Source organism: Molossus molossus, unplaced genomic scaffold (assembly GCF_014108415.1).
Source record: "Molossus molossus isolate mMolMol1 unplaced genomic scaffold, mMolMol1.p scaffold_m16_p_6, whole genome shotgun sequence".
Classification (NCBI taxonomy): Eukaryota; Metazoa; Chordata; class Mammalia; order Chiroptera; family Molossidae; genus Molossus; species Molossus molossus.
This window is the reverse complement of record NW_023425399.1, coordinates 27316007-27332802: the sequence shown is the minus strand read 5'-3', so window position 1 is coordinate 27332802 and position 16796 is coordinate 27316007. Positions and strand designations below refer to the sequence as shown.

Here is a 16796-nt window from a genome sequence, read left to right as displayed (position 1 = left end):
CCCGGTCAATTCCTGGTGAGGGCTCATGCCTGGGCTGTGTACTCGATCCCCAGTGGGGAGCGTGCAGGAAGCAGCCAAACAATGTTTCCCACCATGTGTACCCTTGAGGGAGGGGGAAGCACAGAGAACAGGTTCAGAGTAAGGTTGATAGGGAGCTGTACAGACAGCTTGGGTGGGGACCTCTCCTGGTCCCACGGTGCAGGTTGCTGGGTTCAGAGTGAAGAAGAAGAGTTCAGAGGTAGAGATGGAGGTCATTAAAGGCAGAGGTTGCTGAAGTCCCCTAGAACTGTGCAAAGAAAGACTAGCAGTCAAAGCAGGTGCAGAACTCTGCAGGCTGACAGCTTGGGGCTGGGCCACCGTCAGTGCCACCCTTAGTATCTCCCCAGGGCTCTAGTCCCTATCCCTTGCAGAGCCCAGAAATGGAATCAGCTCCTGAGAACTCCTTGCCTGCCCCTTGTCTTGCAATGGTCACCTGATAAGAACGCACAAGGATTCCCCAAGCCATCTGGCTGCTGCGGAGCACCCAGTCCCCACCCTGCACAGCAGCCTCAGGGGACACGCCCTCTCCCCACGCCCTAACAATTCCCCAATGCACAGGATAAAGTAAGGGGCAAACATAAAGGTGGGAAGGCAGTAGGATCTGAGTCTCCCTCTAAAGGTGTAGCCAAGTGCTCCAGCCCCCTCCAATTTGAACAGTGATATTTCCCACCCTTAGTAAACGCCAGAAACCATTATAAGATTTATATAAACTAATTTAATTCTCACAAGAACACTAGGAGAAATATATATAGATATACAGATATATATATACTTACTTATTTTTCTACTATTCATCCCACTTTCATAGCTAAGAAAACAGGCACAGAGGTTAACACCTTGCTCAAGAGCACGAGAGCGAGAGGCAGAGCAGGCTCAGGCCTAGGCTATCCTATGCTGCAGAGGTGCACCCCTACCCACAGAGCACTCTGCCTCTCCTGCCCGCATCTCTCCAGGGTGGGCAGAGGAGAGGCGGGAGAAGCATTTAGAGGCCACCTGCTCTGGGCCAGGTACTTGACAAACACCTGTAAGCATCAATCTCATTATAACCGAGTGAAAGATGCGCCATGGTACTCACAGTCCCTGTGGGGAAGGAAGACCAGTGGCGTCTTATCATCTGTCTGCCCACATAGCCCAGGAAGGGGTAAAGCTGAAATACAAATTTCAGTGGAGACTGGAAAGGGGCCTTCCCAGGTTCAACAGGAACCTCCAGAGCTCTTTCCAACCTAGCCTGGCATGGGTGGAAGACCCCAGGCGCAGGGGACCAGAAACAGCTCCGATGTTCTCTCATTGCGCCAAGGACAATGGCCTCAGGCTGGGCTGCTGGGGGTCAGAAACGAGGTCCTGTGGATCCTCCTCCCCAGACATCTGCTGCCAGGGACCAGGGCAGGACGTGGATTGGGGCAGGGGTGTTGCCCACCCCCTGCACTCTCCAGCAGCACGTCCTGATCCATGGGCTGGTGCAAAGAGAGATAAGGCCTGGACGGAAGCACCTCCTCCAGAGGACAAGGGCAACAACCCAGATCGTTGGGTGGCAGATCTGGAGGGCACGGGCAGATCAGAGCCCAGCAAGCCAAGGATGGTAAGGGAGCTGTAGAGCGCACCGTCTGGCACAGAAACGCTGCCTCCAGGACTCAGTCAGCAATGGTGCAGCCTCCACCCAGGGTTGTGGCCCCCCTCTGACCCAGCCTCTGCCAGCCCCGAAAAAGGGCCAAAGTGAGTGGGACTGGCTCCGTGGCTCAGGTCAGATGTACCGATGGGAAGGGAGCAGATGCATGGCAGGGAGGGCAGAGGGCCTCACTGGAGTAGGCGCCGCCGCTGGTACAGCACAGCCAGGACTGTGGCCAGCAGCACCCCGGCAGCAGCCGCCCCAAGCCACAGAGCCTGCGGGGCCCACTGAACACACTCCGTCTCCTCTGCCTTGCTTTGGGGAGCAGCATGCAGCTCAGGGTTGCCTGACAGGAGGTCAGCACTGGGACCCTCAGACACATGGACCCTAAAGGTGTCCACCGACGTGTACTCATTCTCCTCTGGAGTGTTGTCAGGTTCTCCATCCAAGTTGTTGCTGTGGCTGATGGCAAGGTCTGCGGAGCAGCAGGAGAGCGGCGGGTTGTCCATCTCAGAAGACAGCCTGCCTGGCTTGCTCAGCTCCAGCCCTGAGCCCCAGCTGTCCTGTCTGCTGTCTGCACAGGGGGAGCTGCCTCCAGCAGTGGCACCTGCGGGTGCTGGAGGCACTGGCTTCTCCTTATTAAAAAAAAGAGAGAGAGGAGAGGATGGAAGGGACTGGGGATGGCAGGGGGACAAGCCAGGTCGGGCTGCCCTATTCCTAGGCCAAGGCATGAACTAGCACCCTAGCCTTGTAAATCCCAGCCCACAGTGCCTGTGAGACCACCCTCTCGTGGGGAGTCAACCCAACGAGAGTGCAGGAAGGCAGTAGGGGGGAGGCAACCCAGGCCCTGCAACAGCATCAGTGGTGACATCCTCCAGGGCAGCCCTACTCACTGGCCCCACTTCTGGGAGCCCTTGGTGGTATGTGGCCCCATCCTGCATCAACATTCAGCCTGCGCCCTCCTGAGGGCCATGGAGTGGCCGGCCATCGGGTCAGAGGCCTGGCCATGCACCCAAGAGGCCCCATGGGTGTGGCTCCTCTGGGCAGAGAGCAGCAGTAGGGTGATATGTGCAGGCTCAGAGGGGCAGCTGTGGGGGCTGCGAGGTCAGAGCAGCTGGGTGGGCTGGGACTGCTGTCTGTAAAACCCTGGTCATGGAGGGGCAGAGCAAAGTGTCGAGGCAGACAGGCCATCCTGCTCTCTCCCTCACTGCTTCCTCTTCTGCAAAATGGAATTCTCAAGCTTAGCAGGGAGCTGTGAGATCTAAATAGATTAACACACACGACCAGCGCGGGTAGCCCACCACGCCTGGCTCTCCTGAGGCAGCTGCACTGAGAGCTCTGATGATTATTATTACTCTAAAGGACATGGTGTGGGGTCTGGGTGAGGCTGTTTCTCAGCAGTCCCTATACCCTCAAAAAGAGGCTCTGGACCAGCTCAGGCTGGAGACAGAAGGGAGACTGGGAAGGGGCCAAGATCATTGCTAGGAAGGGTGAAGACTCACCTCCATGGGTCTGTTGCTACTCCTGATGGTGGCTGTTGGGTTGGCAGGCACCTTGCTGGGCACCGAGCTCATGGGCATCCTGTGGTCAGGCACCGAGACAGTAGGTACCTTGGGTGGCGCTGTGCCAGCACGTGTTGAGTTGATAGGCAATTTGGATGGTGCCAGACTGGTGGGCACATTAGTGGACATTATACCAGGGGACTTTGAACTGGTGGGCAACTTGGAAGGCACTGTGTTGGTAAGTGTTGAGTGAAGGGGCATCTTGGAGGGTGCTATGCTGGTAGTCACAGACTTGGTGGGCATCACTACCCCACTGGAGCAGATGGTAGCCTCAGCCTGGTCACTAGCACCCCCTGAAGAGGAGAAAGAGGTGCCAGTAGATGGAGCTGACACTGGGGGTCCAGGCAAGCGGCTTGCCCTGGAGGTGGAACGGGCCAGGGGCTGGAAGGAGACAGCTGGAGATACAGGCCCATGGGGTGATGTAAGGCTGGAGACCATGCCTGCAGGGGAATAAAAGAGGAAACACACCCACAAGAGGGCTGGGATCAGAAGGCTGGAAAAGGGTCCCTCTGCCCCAGCTACACCATCTCTACAGCATCAAGGCCTCCCAACTTCCTACCCAGTCCCTTTGGTCACTGCTCCCAGGCCTGAAGGCCTAACAGCTGCAGGCACATCCTTGGTCCTGTCTGTCCTCAGTCCTTGACCTATAGCACTGAGTCTGTTCTCTCACAAGAGTGAAATGGTCCATCTCTCCAAAAGGCTCTAGGAGCGTGAATATCATTAATTATCCACTCCACTCTGCTTGCTTTTTTTTTTTTTTTTAAGGATTAATCACTGAATCCAGCTTGCCTTGGCTTAACTCTTTTTTTTTTTTTTTTTCCTGTATTGATTTTTAGAGGGAGAGAGAGATAGAAACATTGATGAGAGAGAACATCGATTGGCTGCCTCCTACATGCCCCCTACTGGGGATCAGGCCCACAACCTGAGCATGTGTCCTGACCAGGAATTGAACCAGCAACCTCTTGGTGCATGGGTTGATGCTCAACCACTGAGACACACCAGCCAGACTCTGCTTTTGTTCTCCTGCCTGGGACATCCCTCTTTCCTCCAGTGACTGCCTTTTCCATCTTCTCCCTAGCTTGGTGGAATCCTGAATGCTCCTCCCCGACATCTTTTCTCCCCACCCCACCCCCAGCAGGAGCAATCCTGGACCAGGGGCAGCAGGATGGCTCAAGCAGAAGAGCTCATACCAGTCACGTGGTTCCAGATGCCCAGCTAACCCCCAGTGTGTGCAAATCTAGGAGGCCTAAGGGCTTGAGGTGGGGGTGGTGCAGGCACAAAGCCACCCCTGGGAGAAGGGCTTGTCCTGGCAGAAGCAGGAGGGAGCAGGTGGTGATCATCCATAAGGTGGTTACATCAGGATTTTCCATGGAACTCTGAGAATGCACACGCCAGGCCCTACAGCTGACAAAGGCCAGGAGTGATTCCGATGTGCCCCCGACCCCAATATACCAGCACAGAATCCTGTAGGACCTGCCCACACACAGCTGAAATCCAAGTGCCCTCTGCCTCTCTGAGGTCCACAGCAGCATTTCCTGAAAGGCATTGTTGGTAAGCTGACACTGCAAAATGCAAATGGGTGCTTGGGGCAGAGTTTTGAGGTGACAGAAGTGTAGGGCACTATGATGTCTTCCCTGAGCCTTTGACTGCTCATGTGCCTTGTGGCTGTCCCAGGGGCACCGAGGGCTGGCCAGGCACCAGTGTCATGTGGAACACAGTTTGGGAAATAGTGGTGCAGAGATGCCAGCCTGGGGGGGTCAGAGGGGACAGCTCTATATTCCTAAGGGAGGCACTGAGGTGGGGCGCGGGGATCCAGGCCCTTGGCTGATGAAGACCATACTTCCTCTGGGGGCTGAGAAGATTTGTGATGTGCTGGGAGATAGAGACTGTCTGAGGGCAGAGCTGTGCCTCAGGGCTCCCCTGCCCGCAGCGGGCCCAGCCTTGTACTCTCCCTTCTGCACTACCCCCAGGTGCTGGTGGATCCCCACGGAGTCCCTTTGGTAGCGTGCAGAAGTAGCCCTAATTCTCTTCTCCTCCTTGTACCCACGCCCTCTGCAATGTGACTTTGTAAGTCCTCTCATCTAAGGATGGAGTGTTTCCCGACTCCTCGACCCTGGGCAGGCCTTGTGACTTGCTGTGGCCCACAGAATGAGGCAGGAGGAACACTGTGCAGGTTTGAGCCTATGTCCCAGGAGCCCTCTCTTTCTCAGAACTCTGATCAGCTGCCATGAAACAGGCTTGTCACTAGAGGATGAGAAACCCGTGGAAGAGAACCGAGGTGCCCCAGACACAGCCATAAGCAGAACTTATGTGTACGCTGGTGTGCACACAAGAGGGAATTCAGCCAAGATCCGAACCAGCTGAGCCGGCCCAAATTGCTGACCCAGAGAATCATGAACTAAATAAATAATCATATTTTAAGCTATTAAAAGTTGAGGACTACCCAGCCGGCGTGGCTCAGTGGTTGAGCGTAGTCCTATGCACAAAGAGGTTGCCAGTTCGATTCCCGTTCAGGGCACATGCCACATTGTGGGCCCGATCCCCAGTGGGGGCATGCAGGAGGCGGCCAATCGATGTTCTCTCTCATCAATGTATCAATGTTTCTTTCTTTCTTTTTTTTTTTTTATCCTCACCTGAGGATATTTTTCCATTTTTTGTACAGATAGAGTGGGAGGGAGAGAGAGGAAGGGAGGGAGAGAGAGAGAAACATCGACGTGAAGGGACACATCGAGTGGCTGCCACCCACATGACCAAGCAGGACCAGGGACAAACTGCAACCGAAGTACATGCCCTTAGCGGGAACCGAACCCGGGTCTCTCCGGACCGCAGGCCGACGCTTTAACCGCTGAGCCAAACTGGCCAGGGCCATCAATGTTTCTTTCTATCTCTCTCTCTCTCTCTCTTCTTTCCTCTCTCTCTAAAATCAATAAAGAAAAAAAAAAGTTGAGGACTGTTTGTTACACAGTAAATGCTAACCAATACACCCTCTAAGGAATTGGGTTTCTCCCTTGGATAAACTCCCTTTATTCCCACCCTGCCTCTTTTCCAAGGAAGCCAAAGAAGCAACTCTAACCCTCCCCCTCACTCAGAGGTCAGAAAGGCCCTATAACTCCAGATTCCACACATACCTGCTTTGTTGGTGTTGCCCAGTTCTGTGTCCTGCTCCTGAGGCCCACTCGAGGTCAGAGGGCTGTGGGCCGCCATGTCAGAGGAGGGCTCCAAGGGGCCACTGGGCCTCTTCAAAACAGCCCCAGAGCTGGCTGGCTGCGGGGCCTCCTTTGAACTCTGCAAGAGGCAAAATGTGAGTAAGTCCTCTGCTTCTCCCAGGAGCTGGCAAAGGAGAGCCTGTGCTTGCGGGGCAGTCCCAACAGACCTCAGCCCACACCGAGGAGCACAGGGAACAAGGAAGCCACTTCCTTGGCTTGGTCAACGCCAGACCCTCTTTCTACAGGTGGCTCTGAACCCACCTCATAGAAAACACATATACCATCCCCGGGGGGGTCCCTATCTGTCTGGCCATGCAGAAAGGTCCCCGTCTGTAAGGCCATTGCACAGACCCCTTTCCATGGGTTTGGTGTCTGTAGGACACCCACTGCCCATTCGTCATATCCCAATAGAATTAGTCATCTTTTCCCCAAACTTCACTTTGTTGGTAATAATATAGCTCTACCCTCCAACTGCTACCCCATCCTCCTGCTCGCTCATGCCCCTCATCTGGTCAGCCGCTGCTCTCTCACAGGTACCAGTGTAAAGATCTGACTGTGACCTCACAGCTAATGAGAGGACTGCTGCTGCCACGGAGCGAGGCCTTGGTCAGCAGTCTGGGAGCAGGTCTGCGGCAGATCCCCACAGGGGGAGCCCTGGGGCTCTGAGCATGATTTCTGGGGTGCAGGAGAGGGCTTCTGGAAGGCTGGGTGAGCAGAAGTAGGCAGACAGGAACATAAAAGCAGGGGGCACAGGTAGATCGTGAGGACCTACCTCTCCCAGGGACACTGGCACCTGGGTGTCCTGGACAGGCATGGGGTAACTCGGCTCCTCATCTCTGTAGCTGTTGTGGGAGGCACTGGGGGCCACAGTGGGTGTGGAGGGCCCTGGAGCCTTAGCAGGAGCTGACGGCGGCTCCGGTGGGGCTGGGGGTCGTCTCTGGCTCACTGCAAGACAAAGACATAGTGATGTCAAGGAGAAATCAGGAGAGGCCTGGGTGCTCTTGATCCCCAGGGCCAGGGCTGCTGAAACTCCCACAGCTCCAAAAGTCCTGATCTGGGATGCACTCCGCAGAGGAGAGAAGCTTCACGAGTGGAAGGCAGAAGTGGGAGGGAGGGAGGGGTTGGGGAGGACAAGGAGAAGGTGGAAGAGAAGGAAGGGGAGAGTGTAGGGTACTTCACTGGCCTCTCACCACCCAGACTGGGTCAGCAAGCACCACTCCTCTGACCCTAGGCATTCTGGGACCCAGTGGCTTTCTCCTGTGGGTGATTGTCACCACCAACTGACCCCTGACCTGATGCTGCCTCCTCCTCAGCCCCACCCCTTTGCCCCCATCACCTACCCCTGGCCCCACCACAGTCGTTTGTATTCAGGGAATCACTGTTAATCTCCACAAGTAAAGAGACACATTTGGAAGGAAGGGGGGGGGGGACGGAAGGTAGAGAAAAACGACAGAAGATAAGCAGGGGGATGTTGCAAGGCTATAAATCTAGGCAGGGCTTCAGGAATGTTCTCTAGTCTGAAATATAAATAAGGCCGGCTCGCCCAGCCAGTGTGGCTCAGTGGCTTGAGCGTTGTCCCATGCACCAAGAGGTCACCAATTCCATTCCTGGTCAGGGCACATGCCCGGGTCGTGGACTTGATCCCCAGTAGGGGGCATGCAGGAAGCAGCCAATCGATGTTTCTGTCTCATTGATGTTTCTCTCTCTCTCTCTCTCCCTCTCCCTTTCTCTCTATCTAAAAGTCAATAAAAACATATATTTAAAAAATAGGGCTGGCTTTCATTTTCCTCCTGTTTCAGTCCCTCAGACCCTGACCTCACAAAACCCCCTGGGGCATTTGGCCTGGCAGGGAATGCTGAGGGGAGCGGAGGGGTCACTGGGGTGGGAACTCAGAAGGCTCTAAGGGAAACCAGGGGAGAGGAAGAGATGAGGGGAAAGAAAGAAGAAACCCAGGACAGATAAAGAGGAGACAGTAGCTCTGGCCAGTCTGGCTCAGCAGTTAGAGCATCAGCCTGTGGTCCAGAGAGACCTGGGTTCGGTTCCCGCTAAGGGCATGTACCTCTCTTGCAGTTTGTCCCCGGCCCTGGGTGGGTCGTGCGGGTGGCAGCCACTCGATGTGTCCCTTTCACATCGATGTTTCTCTCTCTCTCTCTCTCTTCCTCTCTCTCCCTCCTGCTCTGTCTGAATAAAATATGAAAAAATGTCCACGGGTGAGGATAAAAAAAAAAAAAGAGACAGTAAAGGGAGGGAAAGAGGAGCGAGGAGTGGGGAGAGGGGAACTGAGGGGGAGGAGACGGGAGGAAGTGAGAACGGGTGGAAGGCACAGCCACCAACACAAGAGGGGCCCCATTTGCCGAGCACAGGGAGATGCTCAGCCCCGCCGAAGCACCTGACGTCCCGTGGTATCCACCACAGCCCCCTGAGGTAGATGTTGCCATTAGCCCTGTTTTACAGAGAAGACCGAGGCTCAGAGAAATTAAGGGATTTGGCCAAAGGGACATGGCTAATAAGTAGCTAAGTTAGGATCTAAACCCAGGTTTGTCTACTGCCCAGGAGTGATGGGAGGGTGACAGAGGAATGGAGGCCTACAGGGGTGAGGGGACAGGGACAGTGGAAGGCAGGGGAACAAACAGGGGCTCCAAGAGGAGGGCCAGGGCAGGAGGCTTACAGGGCAGGTTGCTCTGATAGACGCGGTCCACTTCGTCAGCAAGAGCAGCCAGCTCACAGGCCCTCAGAGCCTTGATGAGGGACTCCACCCAGCCGCTCCGCCGCTGAAGGCTGTGGAAGAGGTCCCAAATGGTGTTCTGGTTCCCCTTGTTGTTGAAGTAGGCCCGCAGGAGGTCCTGGAAGACACAGCCATGGCCCTGCTCAAACCAGGTGGCCCGGACCCTTTCCCCACCCCAGAGGAACAACTGTAGAAAGAGGCACCAAGAAGCCATAAGAGGGAGGCAGCCATCTGAAACCGGGACAGAGCCCAGGACACGCCTCGGGTTTGAGTTCAAGTTCAAAGACAGCTACCAGGAAAGAGGCCCCTACTGTGTCCTAAGCTCTCTAGCTCAGGGCTTTGCATGAATTATCTTATATAATTTCTCATTCCTACTCTGCTGCTGAAGAAGCTGAGGCTTCACGGAAGTAAGGTAGCAAAGATCACACAGCAGCGGGGCAGTAATCTGAACCCAATTAGTCTGGTGCCTGAGCCTGGGGTTTGTTTATACAGCCTCCGAGGCAAAGGGGTTTCGATTAGCAGAGGAAAAAAAGGTGCGTAGGAAATAGCAGATGAAGAAAGGCATAATGGAAGAGACGAGCCAACAATGAGAACCAGGGAAGCCCTGGCCGGTTTTGCTCAGCAGTTAGAGCATCAGCCTGTGGTCCAGAGAGACCCGGGTTCAGTTCCCACTAAGGGCACGTACCTTGGTTGCAGTTTGTCCCCAGCCCTGGTTGGGTCGTGCGGGTGGCAGCCACTCGATGTGTCCCTTTCACGTCGATGTTTCTCTCTCTCTCTCTCTCTTTCTCTCTCTCCCTCCCGCTCTATCTGAACAAAAAATGGAAAAATGTCCTCGGGTGAGGATAAAAAAAAATGTCCTCGGGTGAGGATAAAAAAAAGAAGAACCAGGGAAGATGAGGCACTGGGGACACTCTGACATGATGAAGCAGCTGCAGAGTTTGTACATCTACCTGAATTCCCACATGCAAACATGCAAACAAGCAAACAAACAACAGAAACAAAAACCCACAAAAAACCATTTACTGAAGAACAAGATGACCGGGTATCCCACAAACCCCAAAATACAAGCGGGAGGGGCCAAACCCCATCAGCCACAGACTGGTGCTACCAGCATCTGTGGGGAGGAAGCCGAGAACAGGGGAGTTCAATCTAAGAACAGCAAAAACTGGGAAGGTTCTGGCCCACTTCACTAGGGGCCTCCAGCAGGTCTGAGGGTGCTGGGGTGCTCTGGCACTCACGAACTTTCAAAACTGAGCCCTGGGTTCCATACCAAAACAGGATCCCACAACAAAGAGAATGGAATCAAAACTGAGGCAGAGCCTGGCTGGTGTGGCTCAGTGGACTGAGTGTTGTCCCATGGACTGAGAGGTCCGGGTTCAATTCCCCGTCAGGGCACATGCCCGGGGTTTCAGGTTCGATCCCCAGTAGGGGGCGTGCAGGAGGCAGCTGATCAATGTTTCTCTCTTACATCCATGTTTCTCTTTCTCTCTTCCCCTCTCTCTCAAACATCAATTAAAGCATATTTATAAATAATAATTTTTTTAAAAAAACTGAGCCAGAACAAGGACAAGAGAGGAAGAGAAGGGCAGTTCTGATAAAAGTGGGTGCCTGGAAATTTCAAGCAGCCACTGCCATATTGTTGAGCACTACACCGAAACAAAACCAGCGGGAGCTCAGGAAAGCTGGAAGGGCCAGCCGGAACCACACTTCATTCTGAAAGTTGGAAAAGGGGCAAGGACAGGAAGTGGGATAGACAACAGGGAAGGAAGGAGTTGGCTCAGGCTTGGGTGAAACTGAGTCCCACGGCCCTGCCCCAGCCTGGCTGGCTGCCGTGCCCCAGCTCACCTGGTCACTTGCTGTGAGGCAAGACAAGTAAGGCAGAATCTCCAGAACATGAATACGGTAAAAATTGTGTAAGTGGTGGCGGATATATTCGTAAGTCTTCTCCTCAGCAATCCTCATCACTGTCCTGGTTCTGAAGTGACGGAGGGCTCCGGCCCGTCAATGGACTGAGAGGAAAAAAGACTGGAAGAAAACAGACCACACATGACAACAGGTCTGAAAGTGGGGTTGGACAAAAGGCAATTCTCTTTGTCTCTACTCTGAAACTGTGGCTTTTCTCTTTAATCATCCTAATTCATTGTTGCCTGAGTCCCAGAGTCCCTCAAGGAATTTGCTTAAAAATAAATTGATGGCCAAAATAAATCAGATCCAGAAGATCTAGGGTCTATTTCTGCCCTGCAAGCTGGTCGGTGTTGGGGAGGGTCTGGCTCCTCACCATTGTCCCCAAGTCTGTTGTGCCCCTAGCCACTGATGGCAGGAGGGCTCCACCTAGAAGGGCTTCTTCTTTGAGGCACACTGGGGAAAAAAGCAGCAGCCCAACATGATAGTAATAGAATCCATCCTATTTAAAAGGTAAAGAAAACAAAATATTAAGAAAAAAAGGGGCCCTGGCCGGTTTGGCTCAGCAGTTAGAGTGTCAGCCCGTGGACCAGAGAGACCTGGATTCGGTTCCCGCTAAGGGCACGTACCTCGGTTGGTTTGTCCCCGGCCCTGATTGGGGTCGTGTGGGTGGCAGCCACTCGATGTGTCTCTCTCGCATTGATGTTTCTCTCTCTCTCTCCCTCCTACTCTATCTGAAGATAAATGCAAAAAAATGTCCTCCAGTGAGGAGAAAGAAAGAGAGAGAGAGAGAGAGAGAAAAGAAAGAAAGAAAGAAAGAAAGAAAGAAAGAAAGAAAGAAAGAAAGAAAGAAAGAAAGAAAGAAAGGAAGAAAGAAAGCTAGTTAGTGGAAGAGCAAAGAACTGAGGTCTTCAGGATCCATGATGAGGTTCTTTCCAGAGCATTACTGCAGGCCCAGCATTTAAAGCTTGCTACATACATGTTCTTAGTGTGGGAGGCTGAGTTCCACTGCTCTAAACTCACTGTTGACCTGGAGCAAGTTACCAGTCTTTTCCACACATGTAAAATGGCTCAGAGAGCTTGTTCTCACAATACCATAGTTCTGCCTTATTAGCTTGAAATTTACAAGTGCCTTAAATACAAGAAATCACTGCCAGTCACTTATGTAGCACTTACCACAATTTGCAATTATAGATGCATTTGTTTGTTCCTTTCTTATTTGCCTCCCCCCGGGGAGAGCTTCAGGGAGTGAGACATTTCTGCCATTATGCAATTTATATTCTATTTTGTGGGACAGATAATAAATCAGTAAATGTATATATAAATAAGAATCCTGGATAGTAACAAAAAAGTTACAAAGAAAATAAAGCAGGGTAATAGACAGAGCTGATGCAGAGAGGCATGCTGCTTGAACTGGGATGGTCAGAGAAGCCTTTTGGAATTGACCACACCTGAGTTGAGCTGGTCTTGGCTGAGAGATTGGTGTTTCCAACACAGGGCACAGCAAGTGAGAAGTTCTAAGGTGGGAATGAGCTTGGCATGTTTGAAGAATAGAAAGCAGGTCTAGGTGGTCCAGGTTCAGAAAACTAGGGGGACGGGCAGAGATCAAGGTCAAGGAGGTTGGGAGCATCCACTCATATATAGCGTTATAGGAAAGGATGTTAGGTTTTATTTAGAGTGAAACAGGGAGCCATTGGAGGGTTCTGAGCAGGGAAGGAAGAGGACTTGATCTGTGTTAAAGACCTCTCTGGCAGTTGTGAGGACCTTGGACTGTGGAAGGGCCATAATGGAAGGACGGAGACAAGTCAGGAGGCCACAACAGGGGACAAACACATGATGGTTATGGCTGGGATAGTAAGCACGGAGGTGGCAAGAGATGGTTGGATTCTTGGTGTTTTGTGGATCTGGGAGTGAGGGAGAGGAGAATCAAGGATGACTCCATGGGCACTGGGGGGATGTATGGGGCCATTTAGCCAGCCAGGGAATTCAGGGGAAGCAGCCGTGTCAGGAGACTCCAGAGCTCCATTTTGAACAAGTGAAGCTTGAGATGCTACTAGATTTCCAAATGGGTTTTCAGGGAGGAAAGGGGGCAGAGAAGGCCAGGCTGGAGTAGAAATGTAGGTGGCAGGCTTAAGTGAGAGCCCTGGGAGACAGTGCTGCAGAGCAGAGAGTGCCCCAAAGCTGCTGAGGCCATCAGTCCCTCACCACATGGGAAGCAGGGCAGCAGTCCTGTCTACCAGCCTCACATTGCATGACTTGCTTTGCCAACCAGGTGCTACGTTCCTGGTGGGGCAAGAGGTCAAGTGGACCACGGGATGGACATCTTGTCTTTTTGTTTTTCCTTTTTCTTCCTTTGAATAAATGTCACTTTTTGAGGCAAAAGAAAAGAGAGAGAGAGAGAGAGAGAGAGAGAGAGAGAGAGAGGTGTCAAGTGAAGTATGTGTCTGGAGACGTTAGGAGATGAGCAAAGAACAACTCTGTGGTAGCTAACAGATCCTTTTCTCCTTCCGTCCCATGACATCCAGGGAGGTTCCAGGAGAGAATCAGGTGATACATTCTTCTGCATCCCAGCCTCAGCCCTAAGAGTTTGAGAGGCATTGGTTTATGATATGCATTGTCCCACCAAAAAGAAAGGAAGTCCAAACATACTGACAGCTGTATGGGGAGGGGGATTTGGGGGCCGGGTGAAGAAGGTACAGGGATTAAGGGGGGGCACCAAAAAAGCACAAAACTTGAAAGGCACAGACAACACTTTGGTGATTACCAGATGGAACAAGGGATGAGGGGAGTTAGAAGAGGATATGAGGGGATGAATGGTGATGGAAGGAGACTTGATTTGGGGTGGTGAACACACAATATAATATACAGATGATGTATTATAGAATTGTACACCTGAAATCTAAACAATTTTATTAACCAATGTCATCCCAATAAATTCAATAAAAAATAAAAAAGGATATGTAACAAAGCCAGAATAACTTTTAAAAATTAAAAAGACTAATATTGGAGCCCTGGCTGGTTTGGCTCAGTGGTTAGAGTGTCGGCTCGCAGACCAATGGGTCACAGGTTCGATGGCGGTCGAGGGCATGTACAGTTGTCCCTCGCCACTTCACGCTTCGACTTTTGCGACTTCACTCTATCTCGGTTTTTTCAAATATTATACATACTATATTTGAAAAACCCATGATAAAGTGAAGCCGTGAAAGTCAAAGCGCAAAGTGGCAAGGGACAATTGTACATTAAATAAAGAATCCTACTTCGCAGAAATTCACTTACCGCGGTAGAGTCTGGAACTGATTAACCGCAATAAACGAGGGCCGACTGTACCTTGGTTGCAGTTCGTCCTCGGCCCTGGTCGTCGGGGTCATGTGGGAGGCAGCCTGTCGATGTGTTTCTCTCACATCAATGTATGTTTCTTTCTCTCTCTCTCTCTCTCTCTCTCTCTCTCTCTCTCTCTCCCACACACACACATTCTGTCTGAAGATAAATGGAAAAATATCCTTGGGTGAGGATAAAAAAAAAAAAAGACTAATATTGGAGCAAGAACAAAGAGACCAAAGACACTGAATGGAAAACTAACCAATAGTACAGATGAGAACTGTACAAGCATCAGACATATAGTGTTACAAATTAGTGATTAAATAATTGTTTAGAAGGCATTATTCATAAAATTAGCTCTTTGAGAAAATAATATTAAATCCTAATCTTACAAAATGGATAACAGAAAACTCTAAATGAATTTAAAGTCCTAAATATGAAGGGTAAATTATAAAGAAAAGAATAAATGTAGAAAAACATTTTTTAGCCCTGACCAGTTTTGCTCAGTGGTTAGAGTGTTGGCCTAGGGACCAGAGAGTCCCAGGTTTGGTTTCTGCTAAGGAAATGTGCCTCGGTTGCAGTTTGTCCCCGGCCCTGGCTGGGGTCGTGTGGGTGGCAACCACTTGATGTGTCTCTCTCACATCAATGTTTCTCTTTCTCTCTTCCTCCCTCTCTCCCTCTATCTGAAGATAAATGCAAAAATGTCCTCGAGTGAGGATAAAAAATAAATCGAAAAGAAAAACATTTTTTCAAGAACTTCTAACAAAATATTTGAGGATCTTAAGCATGGCTCTGTGTTCATTCCCAAACATTCCAAATAAAAAATTAAGCAAATAAAAGAAAGGAAGTCCATGCCCGGCTGGTGTGGCTCCGTGGATTGAGCGCCATCCCATGGACTGAGAAGTCCCTGTTCGATTGTAGGTCAGCCTGGGTTGCTGACTCGATCCCCAATGGGGGCGTTCAGGAGGTAGCCAACTGATGTTTCTCTCTCACATGGATGCTTCTATCTCTCTCTCCCTTCCTCTCTCTCTCTGAAAACATCAATAAAACATTAAAAAAGTAAGAAAGGAAATGCATATTTGTTCACTTTTATTAAGGATCCACTATAGGCAGGCACATCTTAAATTTCTTTCATTTAATCCTTGCTACAATACCATGAGAGAAGTCATGCCAAACTGCACAGCTGGCCAGTGGCCCTGACAGGATTTGAACCTAGGATTTAGGGTCTCACTGCAGCTCACCATACACTTTGCAGAGCATAGAGGCCCTGCAGCCAGTGAGACTCAGCCCCCTGCCTTCAATTTCAGGGAGGGGATAAGGGCATTGCCTGAGTGAGGGGGGCGGGTCGCTAGGAGAGGGTGTGCCTGGGAGAATGCGACATTAGTCCCTCGTGAGAAATGGCGATCTTTCAGATACGGCGGAAGACCTAACCGTGCGCTCCACAGCAGTGCGGTTCTCAGGTCGCCGACTCTCCTAGATGTTTTTGAGGCTCCATAGCATCTGCATGGAGAACGTCGTTTTGGGGGTGGTGTGTTTTTTGTTTGGTTGGTTTTTAATGTTTTCCTGGCACATTTTTTTTTATCCTCACCCGAGGACATTTTTCCACTTTTGTTCAGATAGAGAGGGAGAGAAAGGAAGAGAGGAAGAGGGAAACATCGACGGGAAAGGGACACCGAGCTGCCTCCTGTAAGACCCAACCAGGGCCGGGGACAAACTGCAATCGAGGTATGTACCCTTAGCGGGAACCGAACCCGGGTCTCCCTGGACCGCGGGCCGGCCGACGCTCTAACCACTGAGCAAAACTGGCCAGGGCGCCCTGGCACATCTTTATGGTCTCAGACAAGGTGGGTGGCGGAGAGTTCCGAACCCCACTCCCTCGGTCTCCGAGAGCGGCTGGGGTGAGGCCTCCAGCCTGGGCTCAGATTTCTAGATTCCTGGGCCAGACCCAAAGTCCACGGAGGGCAGGGAGGCTTGCTCTTCTTGGTAGATGTCACCACCGAAAACTGTCAAGACTTAGGGGAGGGCGGTAACTCTCGACCCCCGGGCACCGCCACAGCCGCCCAAGGTTAGTGCACCCAGGATAGGCCCCGCCCGGAGGTCACCCTGGGCCTGCGGACGCACGTCTTCTTCTGGCCCGTCCTCCCCGCACGCCCTGCGCCACCCAGCTCCCGGCCCCCGGTATGGACGCGGCGCGTGGAGCCCTCGCTGCCCCGAGTCTCGCGCCCCCCCACACGCCCCCCGCGCGCCCCAGACTCCGCGCGCCCTGGCAGACTCGGAGTCCTACTCGGCTCCTGCCCCCGCGGGCCACCTCTCCGAAAGGCACCCGTGCGATCTGAGCCCAAAGGACGGAACCCACGGGGTGGCGAGCTTACCTAGGGTAGCCACGACCCGGCGACCTGCGGACAGCCGCGGACCGTCACCGACCGCCACCGACCGCC

At 52.3% G+C, this 16796-nt stretch overlaps 1 protein-coding gene across 2 annotated transcripts; it reads right to left on the bottom strand.

Annotated features, from left to right (window-relative positions):
* Positions 1 to 64: 64 nt before the first annotated feature.
* On the bottom strand, positions 65 to 16796 carry MAVS (mitochondrial antiviral signaling protein). Of its 2 annotated transcripts, XM_036244873.1 has the most exons (8): positions 16731 to 16796; positions 11417 to 11542; positions 10984 to 11163; positions 9082 to 9256; positions 7186 to 7358; positions 6336 to 6492; positions 3148 to 3647; positions 65 to 2280 (listed from the first exon to the last, which is right to left on the bottom strand). In XM_036244873.1, the coding sequence occupies exons 3-8, from the start codon at positions 11098 to 11100 to the stop codon at positions 1834 to 1836; spliced, it is 1569 nt and encodes a 522-aa protein (XP_036100766.1). In that variant the 5' UTR covers positions 11101 to 11163; positions 11417 to 11542; positions 16731 to 16796; the 3' UTR covers positions 65 to 1833. The 2 variants fall into 2 exon arrangements, with proteins under 2 accessions (XP_036100766.1, XP_036100767.1); XM_036244874.1 differs by lacking the exon at positions 11417 to 11542.

Excerpts from the sequence above, each read along its gene's own strand:
- MAVS (XM_036244873.1), bottom strand. The coding sequence starts at position 11,100 with ATGAGGATTGCTGAGGAGAAGACTTACGAATATATCCGCCACCACTTA. Across the intron at positions 3,648-6,335 it reads GGGCAACACCAACAAAGCAG|GCATGGTCTCCAGCCTTACA; the intron begins GTATGTGTGGAA and ends ATTCCCCTGCAG. Across the intron at positions 2,281-3,147 it reads GTAGCAACAGACCCATGGAG|GAGAAGCCAGTGCCTCCAGC; the intron begins GTGAGTCTTCAC and ends TTTTTTAATAAG.